General features: G+C 25.9%; 1 protein-coding gene across 1 annotated transcript; it reads right to left on the bottom strand.

Moving 5' to 3' along the window:
* Positions 1-1,922: 1,922 nt before the first annotated feature.
* LOC105363302 (alanine aminotransferase 2) lies at positions 1,923-13,245 on the bottom strand. The gene is made up of 6 exons (XM_011500973.1): positions 12,964-13,245; positions 6,827-6,960; positions 5,717-5,915; positions 4,031-4,475; positions 3,366-3,634; positions 1,923-2,559 (listed from the first exon to the last, which is right to left on the bottom strand). Exons 1-6 carry the CDS (start codon positions 13,237-13,239, stop codon positions 2,281-2,283), a joined length of 1,602 nt encoding a protein of 533 aa, XP_011499275.1. The 5' UTR covers positions 13,240-13,245; the 3' UTR covers positions 1,923-2,280.
* Between the last annotated feature and the right edge of the window lie 3,564 nt (positions 13,246-16,809).

Below are 16,809 nucleotides of genomic sequence, written 5' to 3'. Positions count from 1 at the left end.
TTATGAGTTCCTTTTTAAGTAAGACGAAACTAGTACTGACAAGCAACGAGTTCACTTTTCTGCATTAATCAATGCAATTCTTAAACATAACGTGATTTATAACTTGAATTATTTGCATAATAAGCGTTAGCGATCGTTAAAATCTAAATCTGGCAATGCTTACAGTATATCCAATGCTATTTTCAAATATTAGAATGACGTTCACATAAATATCCTTTAATTTGCATTAGTCTATCGTTAAATATGAAGGCGTCTCCGAAATCATTGTATTAATCATTTGTATTTTATTTTTATTATCAATTATTTATTATTAATAATTTTTTTTACAAAGATAATTCATAACTTCATATATAAATATTTAAAACTTTATTTAAGAATTATATGAATCTTTTAATGAAAATTGAAATTCCTTGTAAAAACAAAATTTATAAATTAATATATATATACAATTCTTTATACTCTATATGATATTAATTTGAATTGGGTTTTTTTAATAAAGGCGATTTCATTTCATCAACATCCATTCCAATATGAATTCTATGTTCCATAATTTTATGTACGTTGAATGTAGGTTTTCGATGTTTAAAGTATGTACATTTATCATCCAGTCAATTTCTGCAACTAAGCACTTGATATGTTATAAAATATTACTATATAAACAAAAACTATTTACTAGTATGAATTCAAATGTTCAATCATGAAGTAATGTTAAAATAAAACATTTGAAATATGATCCACTTACACAAAGTATTACTGTAAATTTAGTTTTGGAATGTAATAGAAATTCTGATTCTAGTCATCATTTATATTTTTCATACATAAAAAGCAATATTTTATATAAATTAAGATATATGCATGGCTTTCCATTCGCATTATCTATATCAAATTTATCTTACAAAGTTAAATTCTTTTTAATGACTGCTTATTAATAATAATGCTCATATATAAATTTTTAACAAAATATTATATATATTTAATTGTAATATAAATAACTTCTTTCTCAATTAATTATCGATATTCGTTCTCTAATATTCAAGAAATATATATTTCTTCTTAGTAAACAGAATATCTATACATATAATATCCAGAGTTAAAATTTTATTTAAAATATCTTTAATATTCACCATTTATAAAAATTTTATATTTATTAATTTTTATGATTTATGATTTAAAAATTACAAATTTATATTCATAAAAATATGTAATTTATTACAGAGAGATTAACAATTATATATTACATCATAATCGACTTGAAATTAAGCCGAAGACGATTAACTTCACATGTTTAATCGATTCCAAGCTTACTTTTATTACTAAACGCAATAGTGTTGCGAATTTATTATTATGTTTAACTGTTAGCCAAGTACTTGGCCACATCGTAACTACTTTGCTCTACTTGATATCGTAAATACATTTATCAGCGAATCGAAATGTTTCTTTAAAGAACCATTCTCTATTTACAATTATTGTCGAATTCGATTTAATGAAATGATCGTTTAAATAAAGTATCCAAAATATGATTTAAAAATGAGGTAAATTTTAACAGTTAAAAGGTCATTGATCTTGAATTTTTGGTATAACAAAGATATATATATACAAAATTTTATCTTTTGCTATGTATATGAGAAGTGATACATATTTTTATCATTATTCGGATTATTATTGATTCGTATTTTTATCAAAGATTTCCTAATTACTGATTTATATTTTTATCGAAAATTTGGTATTTTATTAATTCATAATTGTACGGAACATTTGTATTAATATTTATAAACTTAACAAAATCTCTCATTTGAAATCGTAATTAAACTGTTTTATAATAGGCCTTTTATTGAAATTCAATCGAATAAATGGTGGTATATATATTTATTAAAGAAAAATGTTTACAAAAAATCTTCATAAATAATTACATACGTCTCATATTTTGTTGAAAAATTTTATTTCTTATTGTTCAGATGAGTCTACATACATGAAAAACATTAACAATTTAATTACAGACAAATTCATAATTTATTTACAAATCTATTAAAAATTAACAATTATAAATAAGGAAAATTAGCGATCTACAAAAAGCCGTGTACGAAAATTCAATAGTAGTTAACAATCGTGTTTCCTACACGCATGCAATATAAATAGTCCCGTGTACATACTACGATTGCGAAAGATGCACCCGATCGAATAAGATAAAGAATAGTTATTAGTTTTTCATTCGATCATTTTTACATTCTTTTATACTTTCATTTTATGCACTAAAAATAAAATAATTCACCGCCATTTAGTTTAGCTGAACTCCTTAAGGAACTTAAGATGAAATTCCTTTAGACTACTCAGCATCGACTTGATTTTTTCTTTCTGGGGTAATATGGTTGTTCTAAAGTGAAACGTGCCGGGCTTTTGGCCGAAGCCTGAGCCTGGGATCACACAGATGCCGGTTGCCTCCAAAAGTTTAAACGCGTAGAAAACATCCGGTGCTTGGCCGACAGCCTTCGCTGCTTGTATAGCCTTTTCCGGAAGGTCGAGTCGTGGAAAGCTGTACATGGCACCCATCGCTGGATTCGCCTATATATAATCAAAGTTTAGATCTATATTTAAACAATTTCTATTTAGTGAATTTATACACACACAAACACTTATTATATTTATATTATAAAGATTTTATTATTTGCTATTACTTTTCTTGCATTTTTTTACGAATATTATAAATAAAAATATTAACAATTGCGTACGTGTTAGTATAAGTAATACTGTAAAGTTCATCTATGTGTAATTTTTAATGTCACAGCATTAGGTGAAACTACATATTATCATTAATTTTCTAACAAATATGTACTTAAGATAAATACAATCCGTGACAAGTCAGTAATGAAAATAACGTGACGTGATAAGTAATTAAGTTTATAATTATCTAAATTTTGAAGCTCAAAAATGATTAATCATTCAATCTAATCAAACGTATTGGTATTTGTAAAACCATAGTTTCTACGCTCGTAATATTATAACAATTTATAATAACAATTTAATATTGTAACAATTTATAACAGTGTGAATACAATTTTATCAAACATTACTTTCTTCACCCTTGATTTATTTTTTTGTTAATTTACTCAATGCAATTAATGAACAATTAAAGGCTTCATCTAATAATATTAATTTTATAATTTGAATAATATACAGTGTAAAGTAATTAGATAACAAAAATGTTAGTGATAGTTTGTCGTTATTATTTCCATAAAGATAGTATTTAATATTTATTATAAATACTATTTTAATAACTCATTTGTATTCAATAAAATTACATTAGCAGTTATATAATGCATCGAATATCTCGGAAAAAGGTGCGAAGAAAACGGAAAATAATGACTTACGTGAAATCCAGGAATGCTGTTGAGGGTGTCGACGACGAAACGCGACCTATCGGCAAGTGAGCTAAGAGTGTCTTCCTTTTCCTTAATAAATTGCTCGTAAGAGGGTTCTCCAGGTCTCGGGGGGTTCACCACTACGTCCATGGCAGCCTGGCCAACTACCGTAGGACAAAGAGTCGCTGAGATTGACTTCATCAAGATAGCCGTGACCTTTGGATCCATGTTCACAATCTCGGCGTAGCCACCACGAAGGCCACATTCGCCCATGTAGCCTATAACAGAAACGAATATACTTTTTATACAAATCTTCTTAAAATAATTAAAGCACGAGTTTCTTTATTTGAAAATTTGTTAAAACTTATAATTTATTAATGTAAACTATGAAGGATGGTATGAAATTTAGCACTTACAAACTTATGCAATCTTACACGGAATACAGATAAAATATATAAATAAATTAATGGCAGGATTATTCGAATGGCCTTGGAATTTATTGTTTATTAGGTTTTATTTTCTTTATAAATTTTAGTAATTAACTATAAAATACATTTGTAAAATTTAGTAACTAATTGTCATAAATATTACATACTTTTGCAAATTATAATACAAATTATGTAAAACAGAAATGTATGTGTAGTAATAATGAAAAATCATTTAGATTATCTAACCTTTGGAAATGGACATAAAAGAAGCGAGCTCCATCTTGGAGTAGGGTTCGCCCATCTCGAACATAACCTTCTTAAAGGCATAGAAGCAGCAGTCTTTGTGATATATGTTATCCTGGTAGACCTCGTCGGCCAGTAGGAACAGCCTGTTCTTGTAGGCAAACTTGATAATATTCTCAATATTCTCGCGGGTAAGAACCTGCCCGGTCGGGTTACCCGGATTGATCACAACAAGTACGCGAGGATTGCTGTTAGCTCTGGAAGCATTAAGGGCACGCTCGAGCTCGGAGATATCGAGGCCCCAATTGTTGTCCTCGTTTAAGAAGTATCCGCACTGGGCGAGCCCGAATTCAGCAAGGGTAGCCGAGTAAAGGGGATACTGGGGGATGGGTATGAGCACACCCGAAGGCTTGCCATTGATCTTCTCGTTGAAAAGCTTCAAGAATGACTAGAACGATACGATAAATTCGTCTCAGTTAATTTATTGTCAGACTGTTGAGAATAAATGGATATTTTTCGATATAAATGCGTTCATTGTATAAATCAAATTAAATTAAAAATTAAAAATTATCGATTGAATTGGTTTGTGCAATGAAAGGTAAGAAAAATAATCGATGTACGTTCATAAATGAAATTATGTTGTAGACCGGTTCAAATGTCGATTAGTTAAAAGTTTTCTTACCATTATATTTACAAACTATTTGAATAAATAACGATGATATATTATCCTACTTATTAATGAAACAGTTCTGTCAATATAGATAAAACTAATTTTTTACAGTATAATAGAATGGAAATAGAGGTTATTTGATATTCCAAATGCCCTTAATTGATATATTTTTATATACGAATCGTACTGAGTCCACTGAGTTAATAATGTTCGTAGTTCATTATAGGTAATGCATCTACAATATCGTACTTTTGTATATGTTGACTGCAAAATCATTATAGTACCGATTAAATAATTAAATAGCTTTATGCGTTTTAGTTTTTTTTATAAAGTTCTTTTTCATTTTGATATCATATTTATTTAAAGACGTTTACATGTAAATTAGCACTTATTTAGTAATTATTATCATCAAATTATTGTAAACAAATTAAGTGTAATTGCTATACTCAATACTTATGTATACAATTAACCAAAAAAGTGATGAAAAAAAAACAAAAAAGAATGAAACACGGTTTTAAAACTCATTGTTGACACGCATGTATTTCTGATATATCTTTGAGCATTAATTATCAACAAAAAATATTATCTAATTACCAAAAATCAAAATGTAACAAATGTTTTGCCCACGGATAAAGATAATCTGCGTAAAAATTCATGTATTTATGAAACGAAAACTGGGAAGGTTATAAAATGAAAGAATTAACATTAACGAATTAGATAACAATTCAACATTATTAACGAATAAAATTTTAAATACCCTGTACTATTGTATTATTCTTAAAGTATGAATAAAAATTATAATATTATTTATATAGAAAACTAAAAAAAAGCAAGTCTTTATAACTACATAACTTGTAGTAACATAAATTATAATAATTCAATGATATTGAAATTTGTAAAATAATTAAATATTTCCAACTTCATTAATTCGCCATTTGAAGAATTATTATAATGTATACATTAACTTTATAATACAGATAATAATCAGTACAGAATTAAATTTTGTATGAAATACAAACCTTGATACCGTCGGACGCTCCGTTCGATAAAATAATATTATTGTAATTACTAGGAATTCCACTGTCACGATCCTCGATGTACTTGGCTGCGTGTTTTCTAATTATTTCGATTCCAGCAGATTCCGAATACGATCCCAGACTTGATCCTTTACAACCACTAAGAATCGTCAATACACGTTCTTTCACATCACGTGGATACCTAATAATAAAAAAATTTATTCATTGAAACCATTTCAATATCGAAAATGAAGTACCGACTTTTATTACTAAATTCGAATTTTAGTTGTGTTTTTCAGATCAGAAAATACATAGGATATCTTCAATATAAATTTATCGAATCGTTTTGAAAAGAAAAGAAACGTGCTCTTTGCGTTAACCAAATTATAAATTTTCAACTATTGAAAGCCTTTAAATTTATATCTATGAAATATTCTAAATAAGAAAACGGTAAGCTAATATCATTAATTAGACAGGGCAATTTTAAATCAGTATATTGTTTTAAATATATTCTTCGTAAATTACCGGTAAAAAATCTGGCTTTTATTATTAAAAACAACCTATCGTTAAACAATGCAACTAATGAAATATTTTTACGGCAACACTAGGCGCTAGATTTCGCCATATTTTACCTAAAAATACTAAAGCGTTAACTCGAAATTGTTAATAAAAATATTTCACGGGAGCGAAATACTTGGAAAAATGGGTATACCATACAATTCCATATAATTCCAATAAAAATATTACTCCTTTTTAGTTAAAAGTATAATTAAACGATAGTGCATGAAGTATGTACTACTTTAACATTATTTTTTAATACTTTATCAGAACTTCCTATGTACAGGAAGAATATAATATAATCTCCGATGAAGGATCATTTAAATTAATTTTTACATAAAAACGAAATAATCCACATATATCTTTACATTCGTGATTTTTTTAATGAATTATCGGGTATTGGCATAACTCCACTTTGAAGCCATTTTTCCTTTAAAAACGCATTCCAAATATGCGCAATTGCGAAAACTTGCACACGTCCGACGAAAGAAATAAATTACGGAAGTTGACAATTACATGCACCCCAGCCTCCCTGTAAGAAAGTATTTTATTTACTTGGGATCGTCAAGCAGCTTAGGATAGAGTGCGATGGCCAACACCTGTCTAAGGAAAGTGACGGGCTTCTGTCCCATAGCATGAGCATCTCCAACGTTCGCCTTGATGACTTCCTTGAACGGTTTCTTGGCTCCCTGGGGGTACGATAACGAGATGATAAAAATAAAAGCGTAAACTGAGAACGCGTGAGACTAGGGTGTGTATTTGATTACGCTTTAGTGGCGATTCGACAAGTGCTGAAATCCTATGTTTTCATTGCTTATCCGCTTGGAAGCGCCAAAGTTGTGTGGCTTACCGGGCTATCGTTTCAACCATATTAGTAATTGTTTTAGTATTAAACGGAAATCAAATTCTAAAGGATTTTCTCCCAAATTATTGACTCAATTTTTCAGGATTTTTAATCCTGTGGCTTTGTAAGATAAGATTCGTGAATTGCAATTTTTATCATACCAAAATACTGCCTACGTATTTTGTACGTAACTAATTTTTTTTGTACTGATTAATATTTAAAATTGGCTTTGCCGTTATTAAATATAGAAATTATAATGCTGCAGGATAGTTTTCAAAGTTAAAAATAAACAAATATACGTTAAAGAAAACTTAAATATACATAATTTAAGTTAATAATTATAATTCTAATATAACTGAATATATATATATATATATATATACAGTATAATTCATTTCATTACATTCTCAATGCAAGATTACTTTAGTCACAAAGAAACAAGAATACTCAAGATTAAATTACAAACGGTTATATATAATTGAGGATTAAATATTTTTCTGCGTATTATTTGTCAGTATTACTTATAATTACTTTTTTTTAATTAAAATTGAAAGTAAGTGCATTATTTGTTTATTTAGTTACGTAAGAAATAAAATTTTATAATTTGAAATAATTAAATCATTTATTTAAAGAAATACTTGTATTGAAGGAAACTTTTCAAAGTATTATTAATCTTTTTAAATAAAGTAAATTCTACTGTGAATTTCATAAATTTCAATACCTGCCTTTTGGATAGTTAATTATAATATTCTATGCATTAATTTTAGAAAAAAAAACCTACTCTTTCTGATCATATCATTTTTGTTTCTCAGTGATCTCATATTATTGTTATGTATTCATACGAATTAAGAATTAGTAATTTGTCTTTTATGAAAAAAAATTACATAAGAATAAAAACTAAATTGGAAAATTAAAAAACATTTATCACATTATGCCAAAAATTGATTTCTAACATGCTGCTCTACATTTTCATATTTCATATGGTTTTATTAAATTATTATATATTATAATAAACGTATTCGTTTAGAAGCTTCGATATTATCAACAAACAATTTTATAACATTAAAAACATACAAATATGTAAAATATTCTATAGTATTATATAATATTATGAACTTACCAATATATATACAATGTACTGTAATATTATATAACTAAATAAACAAAAATAAAAAATTAATTTTAAATTTTAAACCGTATTATTTTACATTCAGTCATTATATTACGTATAGAATTTTTATAAATGACCTTTTTTATTTAAAAAATTAGAACTTCTGTCATCTGTATTATAATATGAACTTGTGTAATTTTTGTAAACTGACTTTACACCTAGTTTTATTTATTTAAAATAAAAATGATCTACAATATATTTTCCACATAATATTTAAGATAATATTTTTAATTATTCAAAAATTGTATATGTAATTAAATAAAAGTTTGTAAAGCAATTGGCAATACAATAATGAAATAACTGACAAGATTATGGAACAAATCAGAGTACAATAAGAAGTAATTAGACCATAAGAATTAATTAAGTGAAATTTATTATTATAATTTATGTGAAACAATTAGTTAAAAATGAACATCTAATAAAGATTCAATACATAAATTATCCATTTTTAAAACTATATTAACAATAATAAACCAAAGCAATTCTAAAGTATTTATTTCTCTTTCAAGCTCTATTAAAACATACGAATATTGTTAAAATATCAATTAAAAAATTATAAACGGACAACAAATTTTTTAAATTTATAATTTATTCCTTTTGTATTTTTTAATCGTTTTAGTAATTAATTGCTTAGTTGTAAAATATAAAATAAGTAATTAAGTTTTTATGTTTTTTCAAGTGAATTTGTCAAGTAAATTATGTTCAAAGATATGTCAAAATACTTTCATTTATGTGAACTATATGCCAAATTCATTTGAAAGACAACTTTAAATATATGTAAAAGAAAATTTCAAAAATTACACTTTATTTTTACTTCGCAGAAACTATAGTTATGTTTCTACTTTTGCCATACTAGAAGTATATTTAAGATACCGTAAAGTATTATCCAAAAAAAAAATTGTATGATTTTTGTAATGATTGCTATTATTTGTGTGTATTTATATATATATATATATATATATATATAAAACTTTTATTTACTTTTTACTTTTTTGTAATATACTAAGTATTAGAAAATTATTGATTCCCGGAACAGAAAATTATCTATGTCTACTAATTATCAAGTACGGAAAATTTTTTGTCTTTCAATTACAAAGCAAACACTACGTACGGAAATTTACGTGCGCAATAAAATACCGACCTTGTCTCTAAAGCTAATATTACTACATATCCATTTAAAATTTCTCTAGAATGCTTTACATTTATTATAAAATAATGAAAACTTCCGTTTAAAAATGTCACGTTATTATAGATAATCGAGTTACTCGTTGTAGTTATAAAACTCTATTTTTGTATCGTAAAAAAGAGATATTTTACAAACTTTACTGATTTTATCCAATTTATTAAAATTTAAAATTTATAAACATTAAAGTAAAATATTAAATTTAAATGAATCATTAAATTAATTAAGACATTTTTATTTTTACTTCGTAAGTAGACCTTGGTACTTTAAAAATATTCAATATAAATAATTTTAAATAAATTTATCTATCGTTTATTTAAAAAAATTAGTTTAAGAGTAAAATTATAGTACAATCATATAACGAACATAATGCACTCAGCTCTCGCTAAAATAGACATTTTAGTAAATATATTGACAACAACCTCTCGTTTAAATGAATTATGGACACGTAATGTGAAAGGTTCTCGAAAGATAATAATGGAATGCTAAGAATCTTCTCGTAACCAGTAAATCTTTAAACTATAAATAACTGAACATATATTGAAAATATTTTCTTTATGCAGATATAAAACCACATATATATATATTTATAGACAGTTTTATTAAATTAATCTTAAGATTCTGTTTAAGGATGATAATTTAATCAACTTCATTTGCTAATTTTAAATTAATATACTTGATTTTAGATTCTTTGGATCTGCTTGAAATTGTTACCATTTTATAATTGTTATTTATATAGAATTCTTTAGTTGATCAATAATAATTTACTAATAATTTAAGGAATATTTTATTTAATAAAATAGCTAATAAAACCGTTCAATATTAACGTATTACTACAGTTTTTATACTATTAATATTATTTTTTTTTTAGATTTTATATTTAATATTATTATCGCGATTAGTTAGACGAAGAATATGATCTGGTATGAACAAAGCTAATAGTATTGAATTTGCTGCAGGATGGTATTACAAATTAGATAATTAAGTGGAAACATAAATCGAATGGGAATTTAAATACAAGTACACTTTCATAAAATTAGGTATTCAATTAATCTGAAGCTATTAATTAAATTAAAAGAGTTGCTAATACTTATATTTATTACAATATCGTTAGTGGATAACATATTCATAAAAAAATGGGTACATACACGTAGAAAATTAGATTTCTATCTCATTCTCGAACGTTTAATATAAAAGATAAAATATATATTTTAACCTGCATAGTAGTAAATATTATATAAATCATGATGACGAAGATAATTATGAAAATATATTACTTTTTTTTATTTTACATTTAATCGTGTTAAGTTTCAATTCCATTTTTTGACTTGTTACTATATATTCGTACTAAGAAAACTGAAGACAGGAATAACAAGCCAGTTATTTGAATGAATTTTCTTTTTAATTATAAAGTATTGTAAAATCTAATTAAAATCTAATTTTCATATATCTATCTTTTTTTTTATCTAGCAGTTTTGTAATAAGAAGATGTTTAAGCATGAAAATAATGTTAATGCTATGTTAATAATGTTTTCCTTTAAATTAAAATAAAATAATAGACACACACACGTATATATACATATATATATATATATATATATATATATATAGTAAAAAATAAATAAAACTTCAGATGATTGTTTTTTATTTTAATTTATGACTTTATAAAGTGTATCGTCTCACTACAATAAAAGCTAAGTTAATTATCTTAATAAATATGAAGATAATAATTATTCTGCGATTTAACGCGATAATTAAAATTTATATTTCGAAAACATATTGTCTTATTTAATTACTATTGACAATTGCTATTATATATTATTCTGAAACTATTTTATCAATAGAAATATAGATTAGTAAAACTTTAATATATTAAAATTTGAATTTATTGAAAATTTCCATTATCATAATAAATAGCTTTTGATTATGTGTTAAGAGTGGCAAATTTGTTTAAATGCGATGCTCTAAATTTGGTTCTCTAAGTTAAATTCTATGAGCCAGTTATTCTGGTGTGTTAGAGATATTATATTTGGAATAGTTATCGTTTTATATTTTATACTTTTCATTACAATTTATTTTTAAAGAAAAAAAATATGCACTAATTCACTTTCATAATCAAGTTTATATTATGAATAATTAAATATAATATTAATAATGAATATTAGTAATATCTTAAAACGAATATAATAAAATAATAATGTAGAATAAAATGAGATTTTATTTTGTGTACAAATATATAAATTATTAATAATAATTGATATTTTATGTTTCAACATAAACAAAGATAAGTTTAATTGCTTTGATAACGAGGCTGCCTTTATTTAAAAAGTAATATCAGTTAGAGCACATCAATTAACGCATGTAACCGAAATTCTATCTGAAATATTGTATTTTGTGTCAATATATGCGGAAATACTCTTCTATAAATAGGTTATGTTGAACCATACTGAACAGAACTGAAATAAAGTTTACTTTACCATTTTCGCGGGAAATAGGCATTAATCAAAACCTCACGATATTTAAAATCTTTATTGAGTGCTACCCGAACAAATACTTTGCAACATTTTTTTAATACCGAGATGCATACTATTTCCCTTTTAAGTACGAGCACCATTTTAAAATGTATTATTTTGTTATTGTGTGTTGTTATTTTTACAATAAATCGAATCATTTTTATTATTTTAAAAACCTAAGTATCGAAACCAACCGGCAAATGCTATATTTTAAGAAATACAAAGTAAACTAAATTTATCATTACCGGTTAAAGAAATATTTTTTGCCAAGATAGAAATATTTATTCGTTAGTTATTTCTCTCATTATTCTATCATAGTTTCGATCAATGAATTCATAAATATTTTTCTTCGTGCCAGTATAATACTTATAATTCGCAAATAACGATAAGAAAGCAAAGAACTTAACACATTTTTTTGTAGAAAGATCTAACCTAACCGGTTCCGTATTATTAATAAAAAAAATAACATAAAAACTTATCTCAAGGTATTTCTCCATAAAGGAGAGCAAACACTACGCGGCTATTTTACATTGGCATATATATATATATATATATATATATATATATACATGAAAATATGTACACAAATATACTAACTCTAATTATTAAAACAGCGCCGTACAATTATCAAAAGCACAAATGTCTACGTAGAATAAAACATCAGATGCCTGTAAGTTTTATACACGGGAATATACCTTAAAGCTAGATTCATCAATAATTCGATCAATCGATCATAAAAGACAAAAGGTGTGTAAATAGAGTAAGAAAGTTAATAAAACATGCAAAAAGGTGCCTGCACACCTCCATGGCTCAAAGTTTCGCGGTAGAGGCAAAAAAGCCGACCTTGGGCCTAGAGGCGCTCAAATACGACACGCACGAGCAAGAAGTATCAAACCGAAATTCCAGCCTCATGAAATGACCTGGCTCCTCAAGTACACACACCCGGTGAGCCGCTCAAAAGCGGATAGTCGTGAAGCGAACCTTTAGCAGCTCCTTTTCAAGTTCGATGGCACGTAGGAGCAGCGGTCCGCGCACGGCGTACTCCATCTTGACGAGATTCTCGAAGACATTGTCCTCGGTAAGGACTTGCTGGTAAGTCGTCTTCTCCCTGGCACCAGACATGCCAATGATGCGGCTTATACTACTGGAAGAGTCCGTCATCAACAGACTACAGCGCGCCACCGACGATGACGCACTAACAACACTGCCACCGCCGCCGGTGCCGCCACCGCCAGCGGTGCAAGAGCGGCCAAACATTTGGCCCCCGCCGCCGCGTAGAAGGAGACGTGATCGTGCCGACATTCTTGTGCTTTTGTCGTGCTCTAAGGAGTCTCTCAACTCTGTTCCAACTCTGACTGAAGCTTTGCTACGGACGCAGAAGACCAACGACGCGGCTTCCGGAAGCTTATCGAATTAGAGCTTGTGGGTGGTGGGTATGGGCGAAGAGGCGCACGCAACTACTATCCTCTCTTTCTCTCGTTCCCTCCCTTTTTCAGTCCACCCGTCTGTCTACCTGTGTACCCTCCTCCGTCACTCTATTTACCGTATCTTCTTAACACGTACAATGCAAATTTATCGTTTTTTTTTTAAAGAAGTTTCAACAAATTTCGTTTATATTATGTCGGTTTGTAAGATCCGTTCGTTCATTCGCTAATCATGACTCGACCGACTTAGTACACACATGTGTTCTGTCACCTTGACAGAGTTTTCGTCGGTGCAGATTCTGTCTTCCTTATCGGGAATTGTCCCTTATGTATGTTAGGTACTAATTTTTCTTTGTGTAGCGCCGGTGCTTCACGATACACTTGTGATTTAACCTTTCACTCGCGAGATCAAGCACGCGGGAAACTCGAATAACCAAAAAGTCGATGCTGTGCTTCAATTCTGAAAAATACAAGTTTAATTATATTATTGGGGTAAAAAGAGTTGCCAATGTACAAAGGCAGTTTAATGAATCATTAAGACATGAAATTCGTGTAATATAAATGTTAATATTAACAAGTTTTTCTTATGAATGTATTATAAAAAAAAACCTATAAGTGATAAAAAACAAATACAATAAAAGCTGACTAATATAATATGAGTATAGTACAATATTAATTTATTACAAAATTGTCGTATAATCATACACTTTCCACGGTAATAATGTCTATTGAAAATGCATACACACATGCATACATGCATACGTACGTAGGATCATTCGTGTGTTCATATAGATATTATGCATATATGCATGCAATACAGAGATATGTGCGTATGCATTTAACCATACTCATTTTTAAAAAAACTTCACAATAACTGATTGTACATGAGAAATTTTCAAACAATCATGGAGATGTTTAGAAAATGCTTTCAATAACGAATTTAAAAACAAAATTCTCAAAATTGTAAAATAAAATCGTTCATCGGTTTTTAACAATTTTATTCCAATTAATCATATTCCATTGATATATTTATAATTATATAATAAACTATTTCATATAATAGTAAAACAAGTTTTGTGTAATACGTTAATTTATTTTCATTTATTATTGAAAATTTTTTAAATAGAACATTAAATTTATAATCGTTATATCTAATTATACTATTTTTTTTACATGAATTTTATAATTAGTATAATTAAGAAAATTTAATTATGAAAATTGAATAAAGATTAAATATTGCATATTAAATAGAATAATAACATTTAAACAAATTTATAATATAAATGTAATTTAAATATTACCATCCCGTTTGTATTATATCTACTGCTGGTATAACTAATAACTGTTTTATCGATAAAAATATACAACTTAAATTTGAAATATTTCATAGTATTTCGTTTATTTATACTTTAAATATTTATATTTATATTTTAAATAATTTCTATGAAAAAATTTAAATTTAATATCACTTCAGATAGTAACTTATAAAATGTAATGAATAAAAAGAAATTGAAACTTGAAACTTGTTTTAATATAATTATTTTCTGTTATAAACACACTTACTAAAATTAGACTGAATTTAAGTAACATTAATATAAAATTTTAGAAATAAAATTGTTAAAAATTGTACTTAACACAAATATATTAAAGATTTAAAATAAAACCTAACACATTAAAAAACGCCGGGAATTAAGAAAATAAGTAAAATATTCCAGTGACAAAGTATTTATTGCATTTAGTAATATAATTTATTAGTGGAAGTAATATATATATATATATATATATATATATATTTATATATACTAATCGTGTACAGGTGTTCGTTAATTTAAGAATTTATAATAGTTTTTATGTATTGTTAATAAAAGTAAACATAGCAACATGAAATCAATCATTTCATTGTTATAGCTGTATATTCATTCTTTATGTTATTATGTCACATCCGATTAATAGATGCCTTTATAAAAACTTAATTTTTTCTTTTTACACTAATTAGAATTCATTTAATAAAACACTTTGAGGTCCAATTTTTCTAAAAATGATTATAAAACAATCAAAAATTCTTTTTAAAAACGGATAAATTTATAAACAATTTGTAAATATAGAAATTTGTAAAATTGAGTTGATGGAGTTATTAAATAAAAATATAAAAATATTTCTCTCATTTTATTTCCTTCCTACGAGTTGTATCAAGTTTTTTTAAGCAAAAATATAATAGGAGCAATTTGTAAAGTTTCTGTGTCGGTATAGATTTATTTATAATTTTCTGAAATAGACCAAATATTTATAATAAAAACAGAAAATTTTGTGACTAATTTTAAATTAAATTAGTACTTAATTCATTACAATAAATAATATACAATTAACTTTTTATTTAAAAAATGAACTTATAAAAAATCATTTATTTTTAATACATAATGCATATTACGATATCTTTTCATTTATGAGCATACATTAATTAAATATTAACTACATGAACATTAAACGATAAGAATATAAATCTTAATTAGTCACGTGTTAGATAAACTAATTTATATATTTCCTACAACAATAACTTTGTGATTATTTGCGATTTTACCTTGAATTAATGAAAAAAATTAACATACGAAAAATCTTAAGAAAACTATATTTACGATTGAGAATGTAGCGCAAAATATGTAGAAAGTATATACTCGCATACTATTATATATATAATAGAATCATAAATAATGCGTATTAACAAATAAAGAAATTTTCAAGTACAAATTCTAGCTTAGTTCTAATGTATTTAATTGAGTATGTAAATTAATAATTATAATGAAATAGTGATTAAATAGTGAATATATAGTAATAATTCTCAGTTTCGCACTAATTTAAATGGAATATTTAACCGTTAATACCATCAATATGTGCAGAAATAGATGACACTTTTCAAAGAATTATTAAATTTCCAAAAAATTAAATATTTCTTTTTAAATATTTTTAAATATTTAAAACGAATAGTTTTGAAATAATAATACCATTTATACTTTATTTGAACTTTATTATACTTTAATTTTTATTAATTTTGTTTTAATCTTATGCTTCGGTAAGCCGATTAATTCTTCGATCAAAAATATTTGATAAATCATAAATATATTACACTTTATTTTCACAATTTCAATTGTTGCACAAAAATTTATATATTAATTATTAACCAATTGTCAAACGTACTCTAATACAAAAGAAATTTAATTAGAAAATAATAATAGAAAAATAATCAATAAGAGTTCTATATTTTTTCGAAATATAATCATTGTGATAGAATAAATAAATATCTTTACTACATATTAATTTCAATAAATATTGGAAATAACTGAAAATTAATTCATTTTAATTGAATTTCTTGATTCAGATAATATCAGAAATTATCTTTCGATAAATA

This window comes from Ceratosolen solmsi, unplaced genomic scaffold (assembly GCF_000503995.2).
Source record: "Ceratosolen solmsi marchali unplaced genomic scaffold, CerSol_1.0 scaffold10, whole genome shotgun sequence".
Taxonomy (NCBI): Eukaryota; Metazoa; Arthropoda; class Insecta; order Hymenoptera; family Agaonidae; genus Ceratosolen; species Ceratosolen solmsi.
This window is presented reverse-complemented; position numbering and strand designations above follow the sequence as displayed.

Bases quoted from the DNA above. Each gene is read 5' to 3' on its own strand.
- LOC105363302 (XM_011500973.1), bottom strand. From the start codon at position 13,239: ATGTTTGGCCGCTCTTGCACCGCTGGCGGTGGCGGCACCGGCGGCGGT. The intron at 4,476-5,716 runs GTTTGTATTTCA...GTATCGTTCTAG, and splicing joins GAGCGTCCGACGGTATCAAG to TCATTCTTGAAGCTTTTCAA. The intron at 3,635-4,030 runs GTTAGATAATCT...TTTCTGTTATAG, and splicing joins TTTTATGTCCATTTCCAAAG to GCTACATGGGCGAATGTGGC.